At 37.7% G+C, this 26,290-nt stretch overlaps 2 protein-coding genes across 4 annotated transcripts in view; one reads left to right on the top strand and one right to left on the bottom strand.

Annotated features, from left to right (window-relative positions):
- Window positions 1–8,043, bottom strand: part of LOC107447160 (uncharacterized) — a 59,660-nt gene extending 51,617 nt beyond the window's left edge. Inside the window, exon 1 of the mRNA XM_087163456.1 lies at window positions 7,912–8,043. The gene's annotated coding sequence lies outside the window, so the exon portion shown is untranslated. The remainder of the gene's footprint in view (window positions 1–7,911) is intronic.
- Window positions 8,044–12,645: 4,602 nt separating this feature from the next.
- Window positions 12,646–26,290, top strand: part of LOC147808594 (uncharacterized) — a 120,059-nt gene continuing 106,414 nt past the window's right edge. For all 3 annotated transcript variants that reach the window (XM_087163449.1, XM_087163447.1, XM_087163448.1), the window contains exon 1: window positions 12,646–19,742. In XM_087163449.1, the coding sequence (XP_087019575.1) occupies window positions 12,707–19,742 (7,036 nt within the window). In that variant the 5' untranslated portion in view covers window positions 12,646–12,706. The remainder of the gene's footprint in view (window positions 19,743–26,290) is intronic.

Raw genomic sequence — 26,290 nt, 5'->3', positions numbered from 1 at the left:
ATTTCCAAGGTGCCCTTCACTCAAGATTTTCTCTAGTCCCTTGTCGGATGCAATTAGTTCGCTTCGAAAGACGGAACAAAAATCGGGGTTTCGTTGATGAAGAGTGTAGTTCTCTCGAGGTGTTTCAATAAATACCCCACTGCCAGTCTGTCTATCCATTTTACTGCCATCAGAGTATATTTTGATGTCGTTTGGAGGGATTTTATTGATGATTTCCAGGGACAATTGTCTGAGGAAGTCAGGCACACAGTCTTTCTTGTCAAGCATGGTAGGGAGGCTTTCATGGAAACTAACATTGGAAAGATCCAAGCATCTTATTTCTTGTTAAATAATTTATTTATTATATATCAGTTTATAGATGGTAACGAGAAGAGTTTTGTGGCTGCCATGGTGACTATTTAGAATGTAAATTGCTTTTTTTTGAGTGAGTGTGAGATTTGTTTTTTGGAACTGCGATGCTGTAATTTTATTGTTTAGTTAATAAATCTTCCTTTTATATTAAACGTGATAGTAGTTTCCTTAATTAATTGATTCGAAGTCTGTTGAGTTTTATTTGAGGTCAGTTTATTTCGTATTTTTTGACAAGAGAGAGCATTCTCACCAAATATGATTTCTTCCGAAATTCAATGTTTTGTTTATGCAGGTTTTTCCATTGCAATTCACTTATTTCAATTTTTAATAAAATTAATTATAGCCAAAACTTTAACCTTTTTAAAGAGATATCAGTTTTAAAAATTTTATCTTAAGATTTTATACTATAGCACATTTCTAATAGGTTTAACGAATTACATGTCATTTATTTGAATTCAAATTTATTTTAATGACTTAGTATTTACTAAAAAGATGTAATTTTTTTTAAAAAAAAAAAGTTGTTATATGGATTTGAATGATTGTTTTGAATTCTTAGAATTTTGTTCATTTGCAATGTACCTAAGTTAGTAGCGAGCGAAGAAAACCATATAAGATTGCGTAGCAATTTTCGGGGGTTGGCGAGCGTTAGCGAGCAGGGGCCGCAGCCCACTAGTGTATCTTATATATTATTAAATTACTAGGGGGCTGATCCCCCTGTTCGCTAATGCTCACCAGCTCCGATGATTACTTCGCTGTAATTGCTATTTCATTTCATAAAACAGTTGAAATTAATCAACTAAAATATATGTACTGAAAAAATGTGCCCCCTCATCCGAATATTTCTCCTATGTTACTATTAAGATCTATAAGTGAACATAAATCATTTTTCTAAAGAATCATTTTTTTGAAATAACATAAAAGTACATTGTTATTACAAATTTGGTGAGTTCACAAGCGTAATTTAATATTATTGTTTCGAAACGAACTGATGTATTTTAAATAAAATTCTTGCATTTATTACTTTTTGCATGGAGCTAAAAGTTAAGTTCTGAATCATTAAGCGAATCTCGTAATTTATTATAATCGTAATTCATTACAGCTTAGTGATTTAATTTGCACCAAAAAATAATAATTGTAAAACGGATCGTAAGATCACACGCCGATTTAAATAACTTTATTTTAAAATGTAACGAATAATTACGTTATTCTAATAATATACTTTTAATACTAATAATATAATAATAATATACTTTTAATACTAATAATATAATAATAATAATCAACACTATCCTCCTAAACCCTTAATTTAGTAATAAAAAAAATCAAAAATGTAATAATAACAGTACAGGTAATTTTAATTTTTAAATTAGGGAAACGAAAATATTTATAGGAAAACAATAACTTTATGACTTATATCAATTACATGCTGATGACTACCAAACTATTGTTAAATGTAGGGATATGTTGAAAATTAATGAAGGGAAACTAGATCCTAGCATGTGATTTTCTAGCCAATAAAAAAGTTTTGACAATAACTCCAAACTGCACTATTTTATACCTGCCAACTCTTCCGGATTTTCCGGAAGATTTTATTTTCATATTTAAAGTGGTAGCAATACTCATGTTATTCCAATTAACTTTTTGAATTATAATGGTAATTATAAATGAGTTTGACCACCACTACTTATAAATAATTACAATAAATATATAAAAGCATAATAATCCTTGCACAAGCGAATTTCAACGGGATCAAAATATAAATATATTCTTGAGTCATATTTTTTTCGTTTATTGTTTTACAACCACTCTGAAAATCCATTCTCGGAAAGATTGAAAGTTGGCAGGTATGTATTTTTTTATTTATAATTAGAAATGCATACTGTATTTTTGCATAACGTCGACCACTTCTTTTCAACTTTAAAATGAGTGAATTTTTCTTTTAATGGTTGAGTTAGTCGAGTCTTAATTCATTTTTATTGAAAGTCAATAATAAATTTCTTATTTTTTTTTAAAGAAGAACAATACATGTTTTACATTAAACTAAATGTATACCGTAATTTTCGGGCAATAAGTTGTTTTTCTTATGTTCGTTTACAAGTTTTTGAATTTTCGATTATTAGATTATAAGTCGAGACCTGAATGCGTACTTAATCGAACTCGATTAAAAATTTCAATTATTTTAAAATAACAATGCGTGTTATACATTATTATATCGATTGCATACCGCAATTTTCGGGTTATATACCGTAATTTTCAGGTTATAAGCCGACTTGCTATGCTGATACTGAAATAAGTAAATTTTTTGTTGAGAATGATGTTTTGAAATGAAGGTGAATTTTTTTTTCAAATGAAAATGGGCCTTATACTTTATTAAATTTAGTGCATACCGCATTTTTCGGGCAGTTAGTCAACTTGTTATATAATGAAAAATAATGAATTTTTCGCTCATTGAAGCTGAATCATAAGCTGAATCCTGAACTTTCACTTGCAGAACACTAATTATAAAATTCAGTGTTCAAATAATCTAAATTGTTTTTGTAATAGTTAGGTGACTCTGCCTCTTGCTAGACATTCGTCAAAATAATAATAACAATGAAATAAACGATGACATGGATTTAAGAAATAATTGACTATACTTAACATCTTATTTAATTTTTAATAACCAACGTTGAGCAGCTGACCTAAATCTATAAATGTTCAACTCCGTTGCCTTGTAATTTCGAACTACGCCGAGGAGACAAGGGAACTTCAGAATAAAGCATTGGGACAGACTGCAACTAACCCGCACTTGCGTTATAGGGAGACAAAGACCACGATAATCTTCCACTGTTAAACCACTGGTAAGGGGACTAATACACGATAAAGAAATTTAAACTTTAGAACACAGAATGTATAACACAATAGGAAAAAATTTATGCGAAGTTATATCATTGGTAATAGATGCAGGGCTGCCAAGTGCTACATTTTTTTAAAAATACTTCGTAGAGTGGTAGCAATTAAATAGAAAAAACTTTCAGAATTTTCTGTAATTTTGCCAATTTTTGGTAAGTCTCACCCACCGCACGAAAGCGAAGCGTTTCATATATTCTTTCGAGTTATTTCCATGTTAGAGTGTAGAAAATAACTCTAATTCAAGCTTTGTAACCAAAGAATAATGCATTAAAGCGTATGTTTAGCTACCACTAGTATAAATTTTCCCAAAAAGCGAGGAAAGTTTTCAGACCTGAAGATCTTACCGAATTAAGTATTAAATACAGAGTACCTAAGCCGCAGGGCTATTTTCTCTTTTTTCTAAATTGATTAGAATAATGAGTGGAGAAGGGGTGAGAAGTTTTAATGTAAACGTAAAATGGATTTATCGCATAATTTATGCATAGATGAGGGAGACCCGTTGATGTATTACAGAGATGCCAACTGCTCCGGACAAGCCAAAATAATTTAAAAAACGGTAAATAAGTATGAAGTAAATTTTGCAAATATTTGACTATTTTTGTTTGCTTTTTAAAATGTATAGCTTGACAAAGGTACTATAAAGTGGTGAAGTATATAAACCTACGAATTATTTAAAAATAGTGGTGGATAAAAATCTACTACATTGAATTTATTAAATCAAGAATCACAAATTGATAAACTACCACTTTAAATTATATATTTGCTGTCCGGAGCAAGTTGGCATCTCTGGTATTACGATAACCTTATATAATTACAAGAGTTCAAATTTGAAACGGTTTTTATCTTTAATTTTTTAAATATTTTTAAAAATTTCTATTTACATTTTGAGATCAATGAATATCAACATCAAATATTTCTTTTTTTGTTACTCTCGATGTGAGTTCGTGCTCGATCTTACAAAATAATGAGAGATAAATAAAATAAATTCTAGAGAGAAAAAAAGTTTGAAAAATCAATGAAGAGAGCTCTGATTTTAAATAACTCTCGGAAAAATTAGAATTTCGGAGATACTTGTTTCATTCATGAAAAAAAAACATCAATTTCGTAGTAGTAGATAAAAAATTATCTTTTGGAAGTAGTGGCTTAAGAAATGACTTTAAATCGAATTAATGAAAGAATAAAACATTGAAGGATAAACTTAGCTTCCACTAGAAGAAACTTTTCCAATACGCGTAAAAAGTAGATACGGCAGAATGTTTAGAATCACAGTCATTTTAATGAGAAAAAAAAGAGTTTAAAAAATCAGTAAATTGAGCTCTGATTTTAAGTAACTTTCGAAAAAATTTGAATTTCGGAAATGCTTGTTACAGTCATGAAAAAAAAAATCTCTTTTGTAGTAGTAGTTTAATAAATAATCTTTTTGGAGTACTGGTTTAAGAAATGACTTTAAATCAAATTAATGAAAGAATAAAACATTGAAGGATAAACTTAGCTTCCACTAGAAGAAACTTTTCCAAAACGCGTAAAAAGTAGATACGGCAGAATGTTTAGAATCACAGTCATTTTAATGAGAAAAAAAAAGAGTTTAAAAAATCAGTAAATTGAGCTCTGATTTTAAGTAACTTTCGAAAAAATTTGAATTTCGGAAATGCTTGTTACAGTCATGAAAAAAAAAATCTCTTTTGTAGTAGTAGTTTAATAAATAATCTTTTTGGAGTACTGGTTTAAGAAATGACTTTAAATCAAATTAATGAAAGAATAAAACATTGAAGGATAAACTTAGCTTCCACTAGAAGAAACTTTTCCAAAACGCGTAAAAAGTAGATACGGCAGAATGTTTAGAATCACAGTCATTTTAATGAGAAAAAAAAAGAGTTTAAAAAATCAGTAAATTGAGCTCTGATTTTAAGTAACTTTCGAAAAAATTTGAATTTCGGAAATGCTTGTTACAGTCATGAAAAAAAAAATCTCTTTTGTAGTAGTAGTTTAATAAATAATCTTTTTGGAGTACTGGTTTAAGAAATGACTTTAAATCAAATTAATGAAAGGATAAAACATTGAAGGATAAACTTAGCTTCCACTAGAAGAAACTTTTCCAAAACGCGTAAAAAGTAGATACGGCAGAATGTTTAGAATCACAGTCATTTTAATGAGAAAAAAAAAGAGTTTAAAAAATCAGTAAATTGAGCTCTGATTTTAAGTAACTTTCGAAAAAATTTGAATTTCGGAAATGCTTGTTACAGTCATGAAAAAAAAAAATCTCTTTTGTAGTAGTAGTTTAATAAATAATCTTTTTGGAGTACTGGTTTAAGAAATGACTTTAAATCAAATTAATGAAAGAATAAAACATTGAAGGATAAACTTAGCTTCCACTAGAAGAAACTTTTCCAAAACGCGTAAAAAGTAGATACGGCAGAATGTTTAGAATCACAGTCATTTTAATGAGAAAAAAAAGAGTTTAAAAAATCAGTAAATTGAGCTCTGATTTTAAGTAACTTTCGAAAAAATTTGAATTTCGGAAATGCTTGTTACAGTCATGAAAAAAAAAATCTCTTTTGTAGTAGTAGTTTAATAAATAATCTTTTTGGAGTACTGGTTTAAGAAATGACTTTAAATCAAATTAATGAAAGGATAAAACATTGAAGGATAAACTTAGCTTCCACTAGAAGAAACTTTTCCAAAACGCGTAAAAAGTAGATACGGCAGAATGTTTAGAATCACAGTCATATTAATGAGAAAAAAAAAGAGTTTAAAAAATCAGTAAATTGAGCTCTGATTTTAAGTAACTTTCGAAAAAATTTGAATTTCGGAAATGCTTGTTACAGTCATGAAAAAAAAAATCTCTTTTGTAGTAGTAGTTTAATAAATAATCTTTTTGGAGTACTGGTTTAAGAAATGACTTTAAATCAAATTAATGAAAGGATAAAACATTGAAGGATAAACTTATCTCCCACTAGAAGAAAGTTTTCCAAAACGCGTAAAAAGTAGATAGGGCGGAATGTTTAGTATCACAGTCATTTTAATTTAAAAAAAAGAGTTATGATTTTAAATAACTTTCGAAAAAATTAGAATTTCGGAAATACTTGTTACATTTATGAAAAGAAAAATTTCTCTTTCAGCACGCCAAATATGTATTTCCATATTTTCATTTCTGGGAGATGCAAAGTGCCCCGTAGATTTTTTTTTACTAGAACTTTTTTTACCACAATTTTAAAAATTACTAGTTCTCGAATAATTCGAAGTTATCGAATGTTAAATGTTTTTTTTTTCATAGTACTTATCGTACACTTTTCTTCGCACCTCCAGAATTTAAAGTTATTTTGAATGGTCTGAATTGGAAAAAAAAAGCTTACCTAAAGCCTTCAAAAAGTTTACTTTTTAAGTTTGATTTTCAAGACTATTGTTTTCTATTAACTTCAAGATTAATTAAATCAGCCTCCATCACTCGATTCTTGAATTTTTATAAAGTTTACTGACATAATTGAAATAAAGTTAAACGCACAAAATATATCTAGAACTTTAAAATATTTGTTTTTATTTTTTATTTCTTTTGGCACCCTAAATATAATAATATAATGTATGCATACAGTATGTATATACATGCATATATATAACATGCATATATATACATGCATACATATACGTGCATAAATATAACATTTACGAAATTATTAATGACCCATCAAGGGGAAATCGGAGTTCAAAGGTCACAAGCAGATTGTAGATTGCTAAAAGTCTTTACTCTTACCTACCCTTTGTACTTTATTCTGCACGCTTTCATATTCTCAAATTTCTAAGTTTTGGGAATCGAAACAAACTATACACAGACATCAACTGCTATGCTTTCAGCAAAAGATTATATCGAATAGTTGCGAATCAATATCTAAAACATACTTAACTGCGTTTATTTCTGTCACTACTTTAAAAGGCTCATTAACAGATAATTCAAGATGATGGTTGATGAAGAGGACCTGTGCTACTCGTTTTTATCCTCTGTGCTTTGAGTTGAATTCAGAGATTGCATGAGGTAATAGTAATAATTTACAAAAATAGCAAAGCTATGGAACGGGGCACCTAGGCCGAAAAGCAGCCCCTTTCCTATTCGTGATGAATTTGTTTTAAAGTTTTTCTTTAATTTTTTTTTTAACGCTGTGTGTGTTTGATGAATAAGTAGTTCGAGCACTTTGCTCGAAAAAGATTAAGATAATTGGAAATGATAATAAGCAGCTTGCTCGAGGAAATATTAAATATTCAAAAGTTAAAAAAAAACGGTAGAGAATTTTAAATTAAAATTTGCAGATTTTTGAATAATTTTGCCTGCCTCCTTTTTAAAAGGCTCAACACGACTTAACTGTAACAAAATGGCGTATCACAAAAGCCTATGATTTATTTAGTAGTTGGTAGAAACAAGTTCATAGATCGAATTTACTAAATCAAGAATCATACATTAAATTACTACCCCCCGAAAATATTTATCCGTTATTCAAAGTAAATTGATATCTCTGCATTTTGAGCCATGTTCAATGTCTCAAACACGCTTCTTTAACCTATGTCCATTTTCTTAAACACGCGTTTTATGCTAAAAATATAAAGTTTCCCGACTTACATCAAATTAATTGATTACTACTTACAGAAGAACTTACTTGGTAGTTTTGAATGAATACTTACCTCTCTGAAAGACAAACTTTTTGGCGTTATTTTTCATAGCTTAGGTAGGATGAAGAAAATGTTTTTCTCTCTTTTTTGTGCGACATAAAAAAAATTGGAATTTCTACGGGGTGTTCATGAATTACCCAAGGGACACATAAAAAAGCAGCTTAATCTACAGAACCATGAGGAAAAACAATTTTTTTATCTGATTATATGAATAGATTAATTTATATTTCCATTGATATTCACTTTTTATCGCATTTCAACTTATTTTATGGTCTTATGAGCCACACTGAATATTAATGAAACATCATACGCTTTCGAAAAAATCCATAACCTTCGATGTGCACCTGAGAAAAATTGACAAAATATTTTCAATAAAAGTAGCCAGCGTGATAAATACATCAATAAAATCGACAACAGCGATAGATTTTATTGCGGTTTTGGTGATAAAAGTGACACCTGCAACTCGTTAAATGTGTTTTTCTGATGACAGGTCGCAATCTCAATGATAATCAATGCAGATTTAACTGAAACGGAATAATATTTCTCATAAAATCGTCATAAATATTCAAATGGAAAACAGGGAAAGAAACGCAGCATTTCATTTCGAATTAATTATCAATTTTATTAATTAAGCACACTTTTCGTTCATTTTTGTGAGTTCATAAGAGTTTAAGTTGCATTAGTTAACTTAAATTAACAATTGCTTCTATTTGGAGTCAAGTATCATTAATGATTCTCTAACTCTTAAAAATAATTAATCCTTAAATTTTTTTTATTAATTTAATGATCGGTTCGAAATCTCAATAATAATCACGGCAGATTTAATTGAAACGGAATTATGTTTCTTATAAAATTTCATAAATATTCAAAAAGAAGATAGGCAAAAAAGCAGCATTTCGTTTCTAATTAATTAAAAACTTTCTCTATCAAATAAACAATTCGTTTATTTTGTGAATTCCTAAGTGCTTAAGTTGCATCAGCTTTTTTGTTTATCAATTGCTTCCATTTGCAGTCAATTATAATCCTTAATGACTGCCTGATTTTTTCGAATTACGCCAATTACAGATCTTTACAATTTTTTTAAGATCTTATGGACGCCTTTTTATTTCAAAAATTAATCCTTTGATTTTAAATTCATTATTCATTAGGAACTCATATTTTTCAAGCCACCCAAAATTTGTTAACATAAGACTTCGTTAGTTTTATCAAACGCATAATTCAATATCAAACGAATTACATCAAGACAAAAATCAATCATAACATTCTGTATTCAACTGTATTTAATAAAACTTCAAAAAATATATACTCACTAAAATATTGTTTTAAATAATTCCATTTTGTTCGTTTAAAATTGTAGAGAATTTTATTTTAGATGTTTTTATAAATTTAAGATTATAAATTAGTAAATTTTTTTATTTATTAATGTTTTACTATTTATTTTCATATAAGGGACTTTCCGTTTAATAGAGTAAACAGATTTGACTGGTAAACGAATTTTCATGTTGCATTTTTATTAATTCATATATATTAAAAATTATATCGAATTTCAAATGAGTCGTATTTTTACAATTTCATTTCTCAGCGATTTCGTCCAAATTTTGAATTTTGCCACGTAAAATACATTTTTTTAAATGATGTAAAAAAATTGCATACCTTATAATACAGAATGGTTTAAACTGTTAGTAAATAAAATAATTAAGAATAATGATTATTTTCTAAAACTAATTTTTTTAAATAAAATCTCTCTTTGATAAGCGAATTTTATAATTATGTGCTAAAATTTTTCACTTCGTTTAAAATTTTCTCAAGATATGGCGACGTTCGCAAAAAATTATTATTAACTTTAAGGGGTTCAAACTTTGGACTTAAACTCACTGGCTGCGATCAGTAAGTGGGAGGGGACTACTTTTTGATCAGCCTGCGTTGGGACCGAGGGTGAGCGGTATCGGTCCTCGTTAAACTGTTCTACTGTCAAGTGCTCGACTTCACATGCTGGTCTTCAGGCTACCAAAGCAGGGGAGCTGCCTCCTCTGCAGAGGATCAAAATTGCGAAGGCATGTCTTCGGATCATCCTCAGGGATGTTTCCCAGACAGTCGCCAATAGCCCATTGTGCAGCTCTAGTGCGACGTAAATAAAGTACATACCTACCTAGAACGTGCAGATCAGATCATTAGATCAAAAGTCCTTCAGGTAGGTCTGTTTATTTTATTTTCGCACTGTTTCACCTAAATAGACATTTTAATTGAACATATTTACGCATATTCATATTAATTGAAGAATATTTACGCCCACTGTTTAACCCTTTGACGGTCAGGGAAATGAACAGTTTTCGTTTCATTAATTCGCACAGTATTACGTGCAAACAGTAGTCGAAAGTGGCATCTGTTTTCCACCTCCGTTCTTCCGAAAATGTCACCCTTCTCTGGCGATGCCAACAGATCCGTCTTCTGGAATTGTTATAATAAAGTGGTAGCAAATTATGTAGTAAATTTCGTTGGAGAAGGACAGTTATACGCCTACTTTTTAATAGAGTAACCAGTAGATTGTTGTTTTAACGGTGAATTTTATATGTTACTTATAGTTTTTGATATTTATTGGTGAAAAAATTACTTAAAAGGAGAAATGCTAAACTGAAAGTAACTTGACTTTCGCCATCACTAGGAAATACTATTTTACAAAGTGGAGTAAGTTGGCATCTCTGGATGCGGTAGATAGCTCACCTCACGTGTTTTAAAAATTTCTTAAAGTATTCGTAGTACATATAAATAACAGTTTTTACGTACTTTTCGTTTTTAACATAGTCAATGCAGAATAATAATGGTGAACGAGCACAGCCCGTCAGCGCGCATTGGGGAAAAATTTTACTACGCGAGTAGTGCTCGTTACTAACCATTACGGTCAAAATCTTGCTCCCGAGCGGAACTTGTTTGCGCGGATTATGAGGCACGATTCGATTGCGAGCTGAACTCGTTCATAACCGTCAAAGGGTTAAAAGTGTCACCACTACTTCTTCTTTATTCGACTTAACTGGGCACTTGGTTCAAGCATCAGCCCCTATCGCTTCCATCTTGATTTTATCTGTTGTAGTAAAAACTTTTTGTGTTCAGCGGACTGTGTGGTGGCTGAATGACACCACTAGATAAAATTGTATTCGTACGATATTTAGAATTTCTGATACGTAGTGGTGGAAAAATTAATTATAATGAAAAATAATAAACTAAAGAACTTATATTTCGTTACCAGTAGAAAATGGGATTTTACGAAACGGTGCAAGTCGGCATCTCTGCATCTGTTTGCTGTGGCTTGTAATTCTTACCAAAATGCTCAGTTAAAGGCTAAAATTCCCACTTCGAGCTATTTGTTAAATTTCATCGGTAATAGACTTATTTTCAGATATCAGGTTCCAAATTGTTCGAGAACTGCTTTGGATTTAGCAATGTAATAAATATTTAAAAGTAAATCCGAGTTTAAAAAAAAATGCGTGCTATTAGTGAGCTCAACTGTGTATCTAGGCTCTATGTCTAATGTTATTGCCTAATGACAACGAAAAATATTACAAACTTCCAATAAGGGGGGAGGATTTAAAAAATATTTTATCTACTATAGTGTCTAAAAATACACATAAGCACCTAGAGTGAAAAAATTTATTTCAAAATTTATTATGAAAATTTATAATTAATAAATATAATTGTTTTGATAAAAAGAGCGTAAAATTTTGTAAAATCCATACAGTTTAAAAAAAATGGGTTTTCTATTATAAAAGTAAATGTAATTTTTGCCACATTTTTCAAAAAAGTCCCGCAGAAATCCATATTAAAAATAAAAATTAATTAAATAAAAAAATTAAAAATTTTGCTGCAGAAAACGAAAAATTATTTATGATTAGTACATTTTAATTATTTGACGTGTTTAAACATGAAAATAAATGAGATTACAACTCTGACTATTTTATAGCTGCTGTTGTTTACGCTTCCTGGTTAAGACTCTTTGCACTGTTAGTGTTTGACTGTTAAATTGCCCTGTTAATCTTTAGAACTGTTAAATTGATTTCACAATTATTATCACTAATTATGTTTTCTATGCAATCGCATACTAATATTGAAGAATATTTATGGAATTTTCATTCATTTGTGTAACTTATTTTGTGTAGGAGCTTACAAGATCCTAATAAATCAACGTTGTTCAATATAGACAACTACATCAAAAGTTTTCTTATAAATTACTCTATAGATTGCTAATGATAAGAAGGATTTCTGTTTATAAATAATTTTAATTTGCTAATACTTTCGAACTTGAAATGATTTTAATGCATGAAAATTGGTTTTAAATTTTCTTTTACTTTAATGTCAATATTTGATATGTAATGGTAGCGAAAAAATATTTATAATAATAATAATTTTAAAAAAAATGTTTTTTTCACAATTTAAGAAAGGTGTAATTAATTAGGGTTAATTAAGGTGTAATTAAAGGAGTAAAGGTGTAATTGTAAGGAAAATGTTATGAGAAAATTAAACGGGAAAAATATGGAATGCTAAATAAGTTTGAGTAAGCAAAAGCAGCAAGGAATTACTACATATTCATGAACAGGTGAAAATTTCTAACCTACGTTCTAGAAAAACAGGTGGAACATTTAGTATCACGAACTTAACTGCGTCTTGTTCAACTGCGCAATAAAAAAACAGGTGGAATCCTTTTTGTCGTGACTTGCCTTTTCGACAAGTCACGAAAAAAGCAGTATAAAAAGACAGCCAACAGCCTAGCAAAATCACTCGATTCAGAACAGCTGAAGATTGACTAATAATCAATATGTTGCCTACTCGATTTTCTCTTCTATTTCTTGTCCTTTGCCTTTGGAGTGTATCACCTCTGAAGGCTGCAAGTCCATGGGACAACACACAGCTGGCGGAAGGTTTCATTGGAGCCTTCAACGCAGCCATGGCCCAATCTGGAACTCTATCTTCATCTCAGATGGATGACATTTCTTCAATTAGCGACACTATAATTCTCTCAATTGAAAGAAATCCTACTAATTCAAGATCGAAATTGCAAGCTTTAAACATGGCCTTTGCTTCGTCTGTATCAGAAATAGCTTTTTCGGAAAACATTGGTGTTCCCAATGGCGTTAAGATCCAGGCAATTATAGACGCATTAAGAGGAGCCTTCTTGCAAACTACTGGAGCAGTTGACCAGACCTTTTTGAACGAAATTGGAAGTCTCGTAAGAATGTTTTCTCAAGTTTCTTCTGAAAATGAAGTGTCCTCCAGCGCAGGAGCAGCAGCATCTGCGAGTGCAGGAGCAGCAGGATATGGTCAAGGAGCAGGCCAAGGAGCAGGTCAAGGAGCAGGACAAGGTTATGGAGCAGGATCTGGATCTGGATCAGGGGCAGGAGCCGGAGGCTACAGTCAAGGAACAGGTCAAGGAGCAGGACAAGGTTATGGTGCAGGATCTGGATCTGGGGCAGGAACCGGAGGCTACAGTCAAGGAACAGGTCAAGGTTACGGTACTGGTTCTGGATCAGCTGGAGCATATTCAGTTGGAACTGCATCAGCCAGTGGAGCAGCATCATCCCAAATTTCACAAACCCAGAATGTAGTTACGACTACTCAAACAGAAAATGTAATTTCTAGAGCAGGTAGTGCAGGCAGTGCTGCAGCCTCTGCAGGAGGTTATGGACAAGCAGCAGGTCAAGGATATGGCGCTGGAGTAGGATCTGGAGCAGGAGCAGCAGCAGGTTATGGACAAGGAGCAGGTCAAGGATATGGTGCTGGTGCCGGATCAGGCGCCGGTGCAGGAGCTGCAGCCGGAGCAGGAGCAGCTGGAGGCTATGGACAAGGAGCAGGTCAAGGATATGGTGCTGGTGCAGGATCTGGAGCCGGTGCAGGAGCAGGATCTGCAGGAGGATACGGACAAGGAGCAGGTCAAGGATCTGGAGCAGGTGCTGGTTATGGACAAGGAGCTGGTCAAGGATATGGTGCTGGTGCAGGATCTGGGGCAGGTGCAGGAGCCGCAGCTGCAGCAGGTGCAGGAGCAGCAGGAGGTTATGGACAAGGATCAGGTCAAGGATATGGTACTGGCGCAGGGTCTGGAGCCGGTGCAGGAGCTGGAGCTGGAGCAGGTGCAGGAGGAGGTGCTGGTTACGGACAAGGAGCTGGCCAAGGATATGGTGCTGGAGCCGGATCTGGGGCAGGTGCAGGAGGAGCTGGAGGCTATGGTCAAGGATATGGTGCTGGAGCAGGTGCAGGATCTGGAGCCGGTGCAGGAGCAGCTTCAGCAGCAGGTGCCGGAGCAGGAGCAGCGGGTGGTTATGGACAAGGAGCAGGTCAAGGATATGGTGCTGGAGCAGGAGCCGGATCTGGAGCCGGGGCAGGAGCAGCAGCAGGAGCAGGTGCAGGATCAGGATCAGGAAGCGGTGCTGGCTATGGACAAGGAGCTGGTCAAGGATATGGTGCTGGAGCAGGATCTGCAGCCGGTGCTGGAGCAGGATCTGGAGCTGGTGCAGGAGCTGGAGCAGGAGCAGGAAGAGGGGCTGGTTATGGACAAGGAGCAGGTCAAGGATATGGTGCTGGAGCAGGATATGGTGCTGGTGCTGCAGCAGGATCTGGAGCTGGTGCAGGAGCTGGAGCAGGAAGAGGTGCTGGCTATGGACAAGGAGCTGGTCAAGGATATGGCGCTGGCGCAGGATCTGGAGCCGGTGCAGCAGCAGCTGCTGCAGCAGGTGCCGGAGCAGGAGCAGCGGGTGGTTACGGACAAGGAGTAGCTCAAGGATATGGTGCTGGTGCAGGATCTGGAGCTGGAGCAGGAGCTGCTGGAGGATATGGACAGGGAGCAGGTCAAGGATATGGTGCTGGATCTGGGGCTGGTGCAGGAGCAGCAGCTGCAGCAGGCGCAGGTGGAGCTGGAGGTTATGGACAAGGAGCAGGTCAAGGATATGGTGCTAGTGCAGGATCTGGAGCCGGTGCAGGAGCAGCAGCTGCAGCAGGAGCTGGAGCAGGATCTGCTGGAGGTTATGGACAAGGAGCAGGTCAAGGATATGATGCTGGATCAGGAGCAGGTGGTGGAGCAGGATCTGGAGCTGGTGCCGGAGCTGGAGCAGGTGCAGGAAGAGGTGCTGGTTATGGACAAGGAGCTGGTCAAGGATATGGCGTTGGTGCAGGATCTGGAGCCGGTGCTGGAGCAGGGGCAGGAGCAGGAAGTGGTGCTGGTTATGGACAAGGAGCTGGTCAAGGATATGGCGCCGGATCTGGAGCCGGTGCAGGAACAGCTTCTGCAGCCGGTGCGGGAGCAGGAGCAATGGGTGGTTATGGACAAGGAGCAGGTCAAGGATATGGTGCTGGATCTGGGGCTGGTGCAGGAGCAGCAGCAGGCGCAGGAGGAGCTGGAGGTTATGGACAAGGAGCAGGTCAAGGATATGGTGCAGGTGCTGGATCTGGAGCAGGATCTGGAGCAGGTGCAGGATCTGGAGCAGGTGCAGGATCTGGAGCAGGAAGTGGTGCTGGTTATGGACAAGGAGCTGGTCAAGGATATGGTGCTGGTGCAGGATCTGGAGCCGGTGCAGGAGCAGCAGCTGCAGCAGGAGCTGGAGCAGGATCTGCTGGAGGTTATGGACAAGGAGCAGGTCAAGGATATGGTGCTGGAGCAGGATCTGGGGCAGGTGCGGGAGCAGCATCTGCAGCAGGCGCTGGAGGAGCTGGAGGTTATGGACAAGGAGCAGGTCAAGGATATGGTGCTGGTGCAGGATCTGGAGCTGGTGCTGGAGCAGGATCTGGAACTGGAGCAGGTGCAGGAAGAGGTGCTGGTTATGGACAAGGAGCTGGTCAAGGATATGGTGCTGGTGCAGGATCTGGAGCCGGTGCAGGAGCAGCAGCTGGAGCAGGCGCAGGAGCAGGAAGTGGTGCTGGCTATGGACAAGGAGCTGGTCAAGGATATGGTGCTGGAGCAGGATCCGGTGCTGGTGCAGGTGCAGGATCTGGAGCTGGTTCTGGAGCTGGAGCAGGTGCAGGAAGAGGAGCTGGCTATGGTCAAGGAGCTGGTCAAGGATATGGCGCTGGTGCTGGAGCAGGTGCAGGAGCTGCTGGAGGATATGGACAAGGAGCAGGTCAAGGATCTGGTTCTGGTGCTGGATCTGGGGCAGGTGCAGGAGCAGGAAGTGGTGCTGGTTATGGACAAGGAGCAGGTCAAGGATATGGTGCTGGATCAGGGGCTGGTGCTGGATCTGGGGCAGGTGCAGGAGCAGGAAGTGGTGCTGGTTATGGACAAGGAGCAGGTCAAGGATATGGTGCTGGATCAGGGGCTGGTGCAGGAGCAGGTGCAGGATCTGGAGCAGGTGCAGGATCTGGAGCAGGAAGTGGTGCTGGTTATGGACAAGGAGCTGGTCAAGGATATGGTGCTGGTGCAGGATCTGGAGCCGGTGCAGGAGCAGCAGCTGCAGCAGGAGCTGGAGCTGGAGCAGGATCTGCTGGAGGTTATGGACAAGGAGCAGGTCAAGGATATGGTGCTGGAGCAGCATCTGCAGCAGGCGCTGGAGGAGCTGGAGGTTATGGACAAGGAGCAGGTCAAGGATATGGTGCTGGTGCAGGATCTGGAGCTGGTGCTGGAGCAGAATCTGGAGCTGGTGCTGGAGCAGGATCTGGAGCTGGAGCAGGTGCAGGAAGAGGTGCTGGTTATGGACAAGGAGCTGGTCAAGGATATGGTGCTGGTGCAGGATCTGGAGCCGGTGCAGGAGCAGCAGCTGGAGCAGGCGCAGGAGCAGGAAGTGGTGCTGGCTATGGACAAGGAGCTGGTCAAGTATATGGTGCTGGAGCAGGATCCGGTGCTGGTGCAGGTGCAGGATCTGGAGCTGGTTCTGGAGCTGGAGCAGGTGCAGGAAGAGGAGCTGGCTATGGTCAAGGATATGGCGCTGGTGCTGGAGCAGGTGCAGGAGCTGCTGGAGGATATGGACAAGGAGCAGGTCAAGGATCTGGTTCTGGTGCTGGATCTGGGGCAGGTGCAGGAGCAGGAAGTGGTGCTGGTTATGGACAAGGAGCAGGTCAAGGATATGGTGCAGGATCAGGGGCTGGTGCAGGAGCAGCAGCTGCAGCAGGCGCAGGAGGAGCTGGTGGTTATGGACAAGGAGCAGGTCAAGGATATGGTGCAGGTGCTGGATCTGGTGCCGGAGCAGGATCTGGAGCTGGTGCAGGAGGTGGAGCAGGTGTAGGAAGAGGAGCTGGCTATGGACAAGGAGCTGGTCAAGGATATGGTGCTGGTGCAGGATCTGGAGCCGGTGCAGGAGCAGCAGCCGGAGCAGGTGCAGGAGCAGGAAATGGTGCTGGCTATGGACAAGGAGCTGGTCAAGGATATGGAGCTGGAGCAGGATCTGGTGCTGGTGCTGCAGCAGGATCTGGAGCTGGTGCAGGTGCTGGAGCAGGAAGAGGTGCTGGCTATGGACAAGGATATGGCGCTGGTGCAGGATCTGGAGCTGGTGCTGGAGCAGGTGCAGGAGCTGCAGGAGGATATGGACAAGGAGCAGGTCAAGGATCTGGTTCTGGTGCTGGATCTGGGGCAGGTGCAGGAGCAGCGGGTGGCTATGGACAAGGAGCTGGTCAAGGATATGGCGCTGGTGCTGGTTCTGGAGCTGGAGCAGGATCTGGAGCTGGATCAGGATCTGGAGCAGGAAGTGGTGCTGGTTATGGACAAGGAGTTGGCCAAGGATATGGTGCTGGTGCAGGATCTGGGGCTGGTGCTGCAGCAGGATCGGGAGCTGGTGCAGGAGCAGGTGCAGGAAGAGGTGCTGGTTATGGACAAGGAGCTGGTCAAGGATATGGTGCTGGTGCAGGATCAGGAGCCGGTGCTGGAGCAGCTGCTGCAGCAGGAGCAGCGGGAGGTTATGGACGAGGAGCAGGTCAAGGATATGGCGCTGGTGCAGGATCTGGAGCAGGCGCTGGAGCAGCAGCAGGAGCAGGATCTGCTGGAGGTTATGGACAAGGTTCAGGTCAAGGATATGGTGCTGGTGCAGGATCTGGAGCCGGTGCAGGAGCAGCTTCTGCAGCAGGGGCCGGAGCTGGAGCAGCAGGTGGTTATGGACAAGGAGCAGGCCAAGGATATGGTGCTGGTGCAGGATCTGGTGCCGGTGCAGGAGCAGCAGCTGGAGCAGGAGCAGGAAGTGGTGCTGGCTATGGACAAGGAGCTGGTCAAGGATATGGCGCTGGTGCAGGATCTGGTGCTGGTGCTGCAGCAGGATCTGGAGCAGGAGCAGGAAGAGGTGCTGGCTATGGACAAGGAGCTGGTCAAGGATATGGTGCTGGTGCAGGATCTGGAGCAGCAGCAGGAGCAGGATCTGCTGGAGGTTATGGACAAGGAGCAGGTCAAGGATATGGTGCTGGTGCAGGATCTGGAGCCGGTGCAGGAGCAGCTTCTGCAGCAGGGGCCGGAGCTGGAGCAGCAGGTGGTTATGGACAAGGAGCAGGCCAAGGATATGGTGCTGGTGCAGGATCTGGAGCCGGTGCAGGAGCAGCAGCTGGAGCAGGTGCAGGAAGTGGTGCTGGCTATGGACAAGGAGCTGGTCAAGGATTTGGCGCTGGTGCAGGATCTGGTGCTGGTGCTGCAGCAGGATCTGGAGCTGGAGCAGGAGCAGGAAGAGGTGCTGGCTATGGACAAGGAGCTGGTGCAGGATCTGGAGCTGGTGCTGGAGCAGGTGCAGGAGCTGCTGGAGGATATGGACAAAGGGCAGGTCAAGGATATGGTTCGGTTGCTGGTTCTGGGGCAGGTGCAGGAGCAGCAGCAGGCGCTGGTGCAGGTGCAGCTAGAGGTTATGGACAAGGAGCAGGTCAAGGATATGGTGGTGGTGCAGGATCTGGAGCCGGTGCAGGAGCAGCTTCCGCAGCAGGTGCCGGAGCAGGAGCAGCGGGTGGTTATGGACAAGGAGCAGTTCAAGGATATGGTGCTGGTGCAGGATCTGGAGCCGGTGCTGGAGCAGCTGCTGCAGCAGGAGCAGCGGGAGGTTATGGACAAGGAGCAGGTCAAGGATATGGTGCTGGTGCTGGATCTGGAGCAGGATCTGGAGCAGGTGCAGGATCTGGAGCAGGAAGTGGTGCTGGTTATGGACAAGGAGCTGGTCAAGGATATGGTGCTGGTGCAGGATCTGGAGCCGGTGCAGGAGCAGCTTCTGCAGCAGGGGCCGGAGCTGGAGCAGCAGGTGGTTATGGACAAGGAGCAGGCCAAGGATATGGTGCTGGTGCAGGATCTGGAGCCGGTGCAGGAGCAGCTGCTGGAGCAGGAGCAGGAAGTGGTGCTGGCTATGGACAAGGAGCTGGTCAAGGATATGGCGCTGGTGCTGGTTCTGGGGCAGGTGCAGCTGCAGGCGCTGGTGCAGGAGCAGCTAGAGGTTATGGACAAGGAGCAGGTCAAGGATATGGTGGTGGCGCAGGATCTGGAGCCGGTGCAGCAGCAGCTTCCGCTGCAGGTGCCGGAGCAGGAGCAGCGGGTGGTTATGGACAAGGAGCAGGTCAAGGATATGGTGTTGGTGCAGGATCTGGAGCAGCTGCTGCAGCAGGAGCAGCGGGAGGTTATGGACAAGGAGCAGGTCAAGGATATGGTGCTGGTGCAGGATCTGGAGCTGGTGCAGGAGCAGCGGGTGGCTATGGACAAGGAGCTGGTCAAGGATATGGCGCTGGTGCTGGTTCTGGGGCAGGTGCAGGAGCAGCTGCTGCAGCAGGAGGTTATGGACAAGGAGCAGGTCAGGGATATGGTGCTGGTGCAGGATCTGGTGCCGGTGCAGGAGCAGCAGCTGGAGCAGCATCTGCTGGAGGTTATGGACAAGGAGCAGGTCAGGGATATGGTTCTGGTGCAGGAGCAGGGGCTGCAGCAGGTAATTTTTTTAATTAAAATTGGGCGATTAATTTAAGAAGTATCTAAATTTACATTTTTTACTGTATTATTTGTAATATTACTTTTAAATATGAAATTTTATGAATTTTAAGTTTTTATATTTTTATATAGTATTAGGATATTATAAGGATTTTTTTCTTTCTTTACTCTTGGAAATTTAGAAATTTGGAACTTTATTACTTTTTGAATCTGCATTTCTATTAATAATATTTTTGAAAATACCAATTTAAATATTCTATGATATGAGATCCTTTTAAATACTCGCATCTCAGTTTATTAGCTCTTCTTTTTTCTCTAAGAATTCAATATTTTATTCTCAAATATCAATGTTTCGTAGACTAACTTTTCTTCTTTTCATGTTAAACATACTTATCTGACTGCGCAAAAGAAATGCCGAAATAAAATAAGAATACACATTTCCTAATTTTTTCGTCGTTTACACAAATTTTTTGGCCATTTAGTCTTATTTTCAAATTTATTTTGATTGGAGCATTAATAATTTAATAGTTTTTTCATTCGAATCCGTGAATCGAGATAAGGTTTGGGGTATTTTTTTGATCCAGTTTCGTAAATTAAAATGAATTAAAACGGGCATAAGAAATCAGACTGTTACTTTCTGTCGTCAGCTATCCATTGCATTTGCAGCTTGGTTTTACTTATCAGTTACTCTTTCGATTATATTTTCTGATTTTGTGTATACTATTCCATTTAGAAGAATTATTTAAGAAATTGAGTCGCATTCAATTTGTTAAGAAATAAGCAGCAAATCATGTAAGAAATGAAGTTGCAATCAAGTTGTTAAAATATAAGAAGTGAAGCATTTAAGCTATCGAGTTACTAAGAATTAAGCGGCAAAGCATTTAAGAAATAAACTTGTTGAAGTAAAGTGGAAAATGCACTTCTACGCAATCTATTAAACTACGTTCTTGGTTTCTAACTAAGACAAGATTTGTGAGGAAAGATGTAAAAATAATTACTTTCAGTTAAAAAGAAAAGTAGTTTATTTTTCCCCTTTTTCAGAAAATTGTGAAATATATTCTCTATTAGGTCCAATTTTTAAATCGACCGTAAGTAATAAAGGTAATAAATTATTGAATTTTTTGTATTTAAAATAAAGTTCGAAATCCATTACTTTTAAACAAAAACCTTTGAGCGTATTATTTACAACACAATTTAGAATTTTGAAAATGAATAGGAATCTCACAGTTTTAAAAAATTGAAAAGCAAATCAATGTTTTGAATTTGACGAATCCTTTCTCATGTATCTTTCTCATGGATGTTTAATCCAGATGCCTTTATTATCCTGATGCAAACATTCATACATACGCAGATACATGCTACTATTATCCTCATTGGCCATGTACTCAACTTTCCGCAGGAGGAACAATTAAATAAAAATAGCCTGTCATGAAATAGTAGTGGCAATTAGTAAAGCTGTGGATAATATATCTTGTCTTCTGTGTGCAGCATCCCCATTGTTATAGTTCACTGATTTTGAATTCGTCGAATTTTCCAGTTTTCCAGATGTAAGCAAACGATAAACCTCGGAAGCTTTATATATATCAGCTGCTGCGCCAGAAGCCGAAATGATTGCATACTGATATATCATTTTTCTAAGTATCCTTCAGGTTTAAGTGCCAGCTGATCGTATTTTCACTCTTTTATATCTTTGTTTACTGCCCCATTGGAAGGCGAACGTTACGATCAAAAGAGAAGGAAAACAATCTGCAAGTTAGATATTACCTAAAAATATCGGTGGTTTCTATAAAAATACAAATAAATAGATTTAGAAAAATCAATTTGCTAAATTTAATAATAAATAAATAAATAAATTTGAATTTATTTAGTTTAGAGTTTATAAATACATAAGCAATACTAATAAAAGATCTTTTAGGTGCTGGAGCAGATGCAGCAGCTGGAGCTGCCGCTGGTGGTTATGGTCAAGCTGTACAATCCAATTACATTTCTGGAGGAGGTGCTAGTGCCGGTGCAGTCGCCAGTGCTGCTGCAGGAGGCTATAGCCAAGGTGTGCAAACTGGATATGGAAGTGCCGCAGGAGCTAGTGCAGCATCTAGTGCTTCCGCTGTATCACGAATTAACTCTGGAGCTTCTCAATCTAGAATCAGTTCAGCAGCTTCCAGTTTGGCTTCAGGTGGGGTATTGAATGTTGGTGCCTTGCAATCAGTTGTATCTAACTTGGTCGGACAAGTCAGCGCTTCTTCTGCCGGAGCATCTCAAGCTGAAATAGTTATACAAGCTCTTCTGGAACTCGTTGCTACTCTCATACACATATTGAGTTCCTCCAATATTGGTCAAATCGACTTCAGTTCTATTGGTAATTCCGCTGCTGCTGTAAGTCAATCTTTCGGAGCCGTTCTCGGTTAATTTTTTTTAAAAATAACTTCTATCACGAAGATGTTTGTTTTCACAAATGATAAGAAATAAAAGCATATTTTTAAAGGCAAATGGATTCTGTTTTATTTAATTTTGCTTTTCGTGGGAGTTGTAATGTCTTAGAATGCTAAGTTATTTCTAATGCTTAGTCAAAACAGTAATTGCCAACTGTTGATTCCATACTCAATTAAAAATATAATTTTGAATATGTTATGTTTTATTAAAGATAAATATAATTTGACCTTTGATTTTGTATCATGACCATAAAGTAAGCAGGAGGATAAACTTAAGAAATTCAATTCCAACTAACTATGCTCATTACATTTAACTACCAAAACTACTTTCGAAAGTTTATTAGGATTTCTTCGCAATTCAACTCGACTAAACTCACTCATTAGACGACCTTGTATTTCAGTTTGACTTTGTATGTGATACTCTTTTATTTAAACGAAGTTCAAAAAATATGAGACATACACATTGTGTAAAACCTTTTATTTATTTACATTTTACTCAACTTATAAACATTGGAATTTGATTCATCTGCAGTTCAATGATACTTAGAAATTACATTTGAAACGAAAAAATTTATTCCCTCATAGACATGAAAAAAACTTAAAAACCAAATAAAAAGGTGGAAAACTGGAAATAAAAATATACTTTGCTATTTTTCGCGTAAGAGAAGCCATTCTTTTCTACTTTAAATACTAAAAATTATTAAAACTAAAAACAGGCTCTAAATTACAATTCAATATGAGTATATCGATAAGTATAATTAAAACTAGAATATCTCTCATGCTGTTTGTTTATTTAAACTGCCCGGACTTTACCTTTCAATTCTGACCAAATTCTAGTTAGGTTTCTTTTAGTGTTTCGCTGCGCAATACCAAAGGAATACTTCTGTTTAAAAAAAATCGTAAACAAGGGCATTTAATCATGCATGCTCGTCCACCTGATTTCCTCTCCCTGTAACGCCAATGCTGATTAGTTCCATCAGAAAGTCCTCCACGAAAGCAAATTTTTCCCAATACTTGATCCAGGAGTTCCCTTGTCTTCTGGATTGGGTTCAACATTACAAGGCTACGTAGTTGAGCTTTAGTAGTCGTAAACTCAAAAATTGTGTCTATTGCTCAACGACGGTTATAAAATAAAATAAATTAATTGCTATCATTAGGTGAAAAATTTTGTCTCAAATTAGTTGGTACATTTCCATACCTACAAATTTGTACACTCGTTGAAAAAGATTTTACAAAGTGATAGTAACACAACATTTAAGTTTGGAGGAATTTTCAAAAAGCAAAACTATTGAGATATGTATAAGCATAATTAGTCAACAAATATATCCTATCTTCATAGATTTTAAAATTTTTGATTCGTCAAGAGTTTAAATTTTTTTTTGAAACTTTAAACTTCAAGATTTAATATGCCAAAACGCTAATGTTGCTACCACTAAGAAAATTATTTTTCAACGGACGTACAAGTTGACAGCCACGCATGCTACTTTTTTCTCAATTATTTCATGATTACCGAATGAAACAGAACAGGCAAGTTTTAGTTTTTAATTCGTTACCACTCTGCAAAATCTTTTGTTACAAGATTTTTTGTTTTGTTTTTGATTAATTATCATTCTTGCTAATGTGCTGCCTGTTTAAAATTTTTAAATCAAAATATTTTGCACCAGAAACGGTTAAACCTTTCCGCCGCAGGGAAGCCAGTCTGACAGCACTAATTCAACAAATGGTACAAACCACTAATAATGTAAAACTAAAAGCTTTTGAACGTTTAGCAACATCTATTCTTTAAGCGCTTCAGTCGTCAACTGCCTTAATTCTTCCCATGTTTATATACCAATTAGTCTCATCAACTGTAGGTCTCAACTCGGATAAAAGAGGACAGGGACTCTAATCCGCTACATATCAAGTCAAATTCTTTGAGCTAAAAAAAGTATGTCATTTAGAATGTCCTGCCTGATTATTTGGCAATGCGGTCGATTTTAGTCATCAGACCTTAATAATTAACAGCGCAAAATAAGATTTTGCTGCAAGATAAAGTATCACATGATGGCAAAGTAAAAGGACCCCATGGGACCTTAAAACCTTGAACAACCAAATAACTACTACAATGACTGCCTGTCTAAAATTTGGAATCAAAATTTGCTTTTTCAGAAAAGTTGAACCCTTGTATTTAATTTATAAGCATATATTGGTACGTAGGAATAAGTTGAAACATTTTATTCTATTAAGATTTCGCACCAATTTTTAAATTTTTCCCTTCTGTTTACTTAAACCTGCAATATAACATCCGAATTATGCCAAACTTTTGGCAAAAGTGTTAAATTTCCGATTCCCTTTTGGAAGGATCTGGATTTGGTATTTTCCTCTTGTTTTTCTCACTAATGATTCGAGGACTTATTAATTAGAAGTTGGTATTTACGCTAGCTGGTTTATTTTTCACACAGTTTGAGAAAAATCCCTTTAATATACCCAGTGGATATGATAATTGATCATGACTATCCACTCTGGAAATCGAAGGTTCTTATCCTATGTCGATGAAGAGAGAGGTATCAGATGAGGCGCTGTCTATGTCATCTGATCGGAGTCTTAATCACGTGTCCTTAAATAGAACCCTAAAAACTGGGATAGGAGCTTGTTTATGGTTGAGGTGATGTGATGCGCGAGTGACCGAATAGCCAACTGTCACGTATTTGACGAAAACTAGAATTACAGTATTTGAACAAGATGAAAATGGTTATCTCTAAAAATAAATATATATTGAAATATTGCTTACACAAGTAAAAAGAAGAAGGAACCTTATGTATAGATAAATCAAAACAAAAGTAAGAGAGGAAAGAAAAATTAAAATATTAAAATTGATGAAAATACCAATAATTAAAGTTGCAAACACAATGGAGAGTCAAAAGAATAAACATGGTGGTTTCTAATTACTTCAAGATAAAAAAAAAAAAAAAAAAAAAAAAAAAACAGGAGTAAATTTGTTTGGAGAAACAATTGCTCTCTCTCTCTCTCTCTCTCTCTTCATGCATACGTATATTCTTGTCAGTGATACATTTTATAAGTGTACACGATTTTTGTTTGAAACAAATTGTTCAGAATCAGTTTAAAAATGCAATAAAAAATGTTGATGGTTAAACAGCTTATTGATATCGGATTTTCTGCAAGTAGAATCTTTAAGCAATAGAAATTTCTTAGGCTTAATAAAATATTTATATATAAAATTATCAATCAATTAATGGATACTAATAGCTGTAAAGATTGACCCAGGTCAGGTCTTCTATGTTCAGTTTCTACAAAAGAAAGCATTTAAAGAATTTGTGAAACGATACGAAGAAATCCAAAAAGTTCAGCAAATAGACTAGCTGCAGAAGACAACGTGGGCCGTAGAGCTCTGCAAGTTATGTTAATCCAATAACAATTCTGTACGTAAAATGTCGTAATGTAACCTCCAGTCTTTTCCGCATAGCAATACCGGGTTTTCCATATCATGAGATAGGAAATCAATGCATAGGGGGTAAACATTTACCCAATTTTGCCTATTCGCTAAACCGCCAGAGGGTTAAATGAAGATTTGTGTTTTTGCCTTTATCGTTATAGAAAATTTCAAGATTTTACAAGGGAATAAAAATTTAAAAGGTTGCAAAGATATGAAAAATTGCTGAGCCGGCAAGATAACAAGAGTTTTGACTGAATAATCTTTACTGATGAGAAAATATTTTTCATTGACTAAAGTTATGTTAAAAGTAATGTTCTATATTCAGCAATTTCGATGATATACCTGAAAATGTTCGAACTGTACAACGCTTTCAGAACTAGACTTCTGAATTGATTTAGGTCTGCAGTGTCAAACCTCAAAAAAAAAATTTGTGAAATTAATCGATAAAGAGTTCAATAATCGATTCTGAATATTACAAAAAGGATGTATTGGCTACATATTTATTACCACATACAGACAGATTGCATACCAAAAAGAATTGTACATTTCAACTACGGACTATCGCAAAACGACACGGGCTTGGTTCCATGTCATTTGCCAGAAGTTTATTAAGCAAGAAGATTGGCCATCTTCACCACCAGATCTAATCCTTTATATAATTGTGTTGTTTTGTTGAGAATTTTAGAG

This window comes from Parasteatoda tepidariorum, chromosome 5 (genome assembly GCF_982258835.1).
Source record: "Parasteatoda tepidariorum strain Cologne lab strain chromosome 5, Ptep-v5.0, whole genome shotgun sequence".
Classification (NCBI taxonomy): domain Eukaryota; kingdom Metazoa; phylum Arthropoda; class Arachnida; order Araneae; family Theridiidae; genus Parasteatoda; species Parasteatoda tepidariorum.
This window is presented reverse-complemented; position numbering and strand designations above follow the sequence as displayed.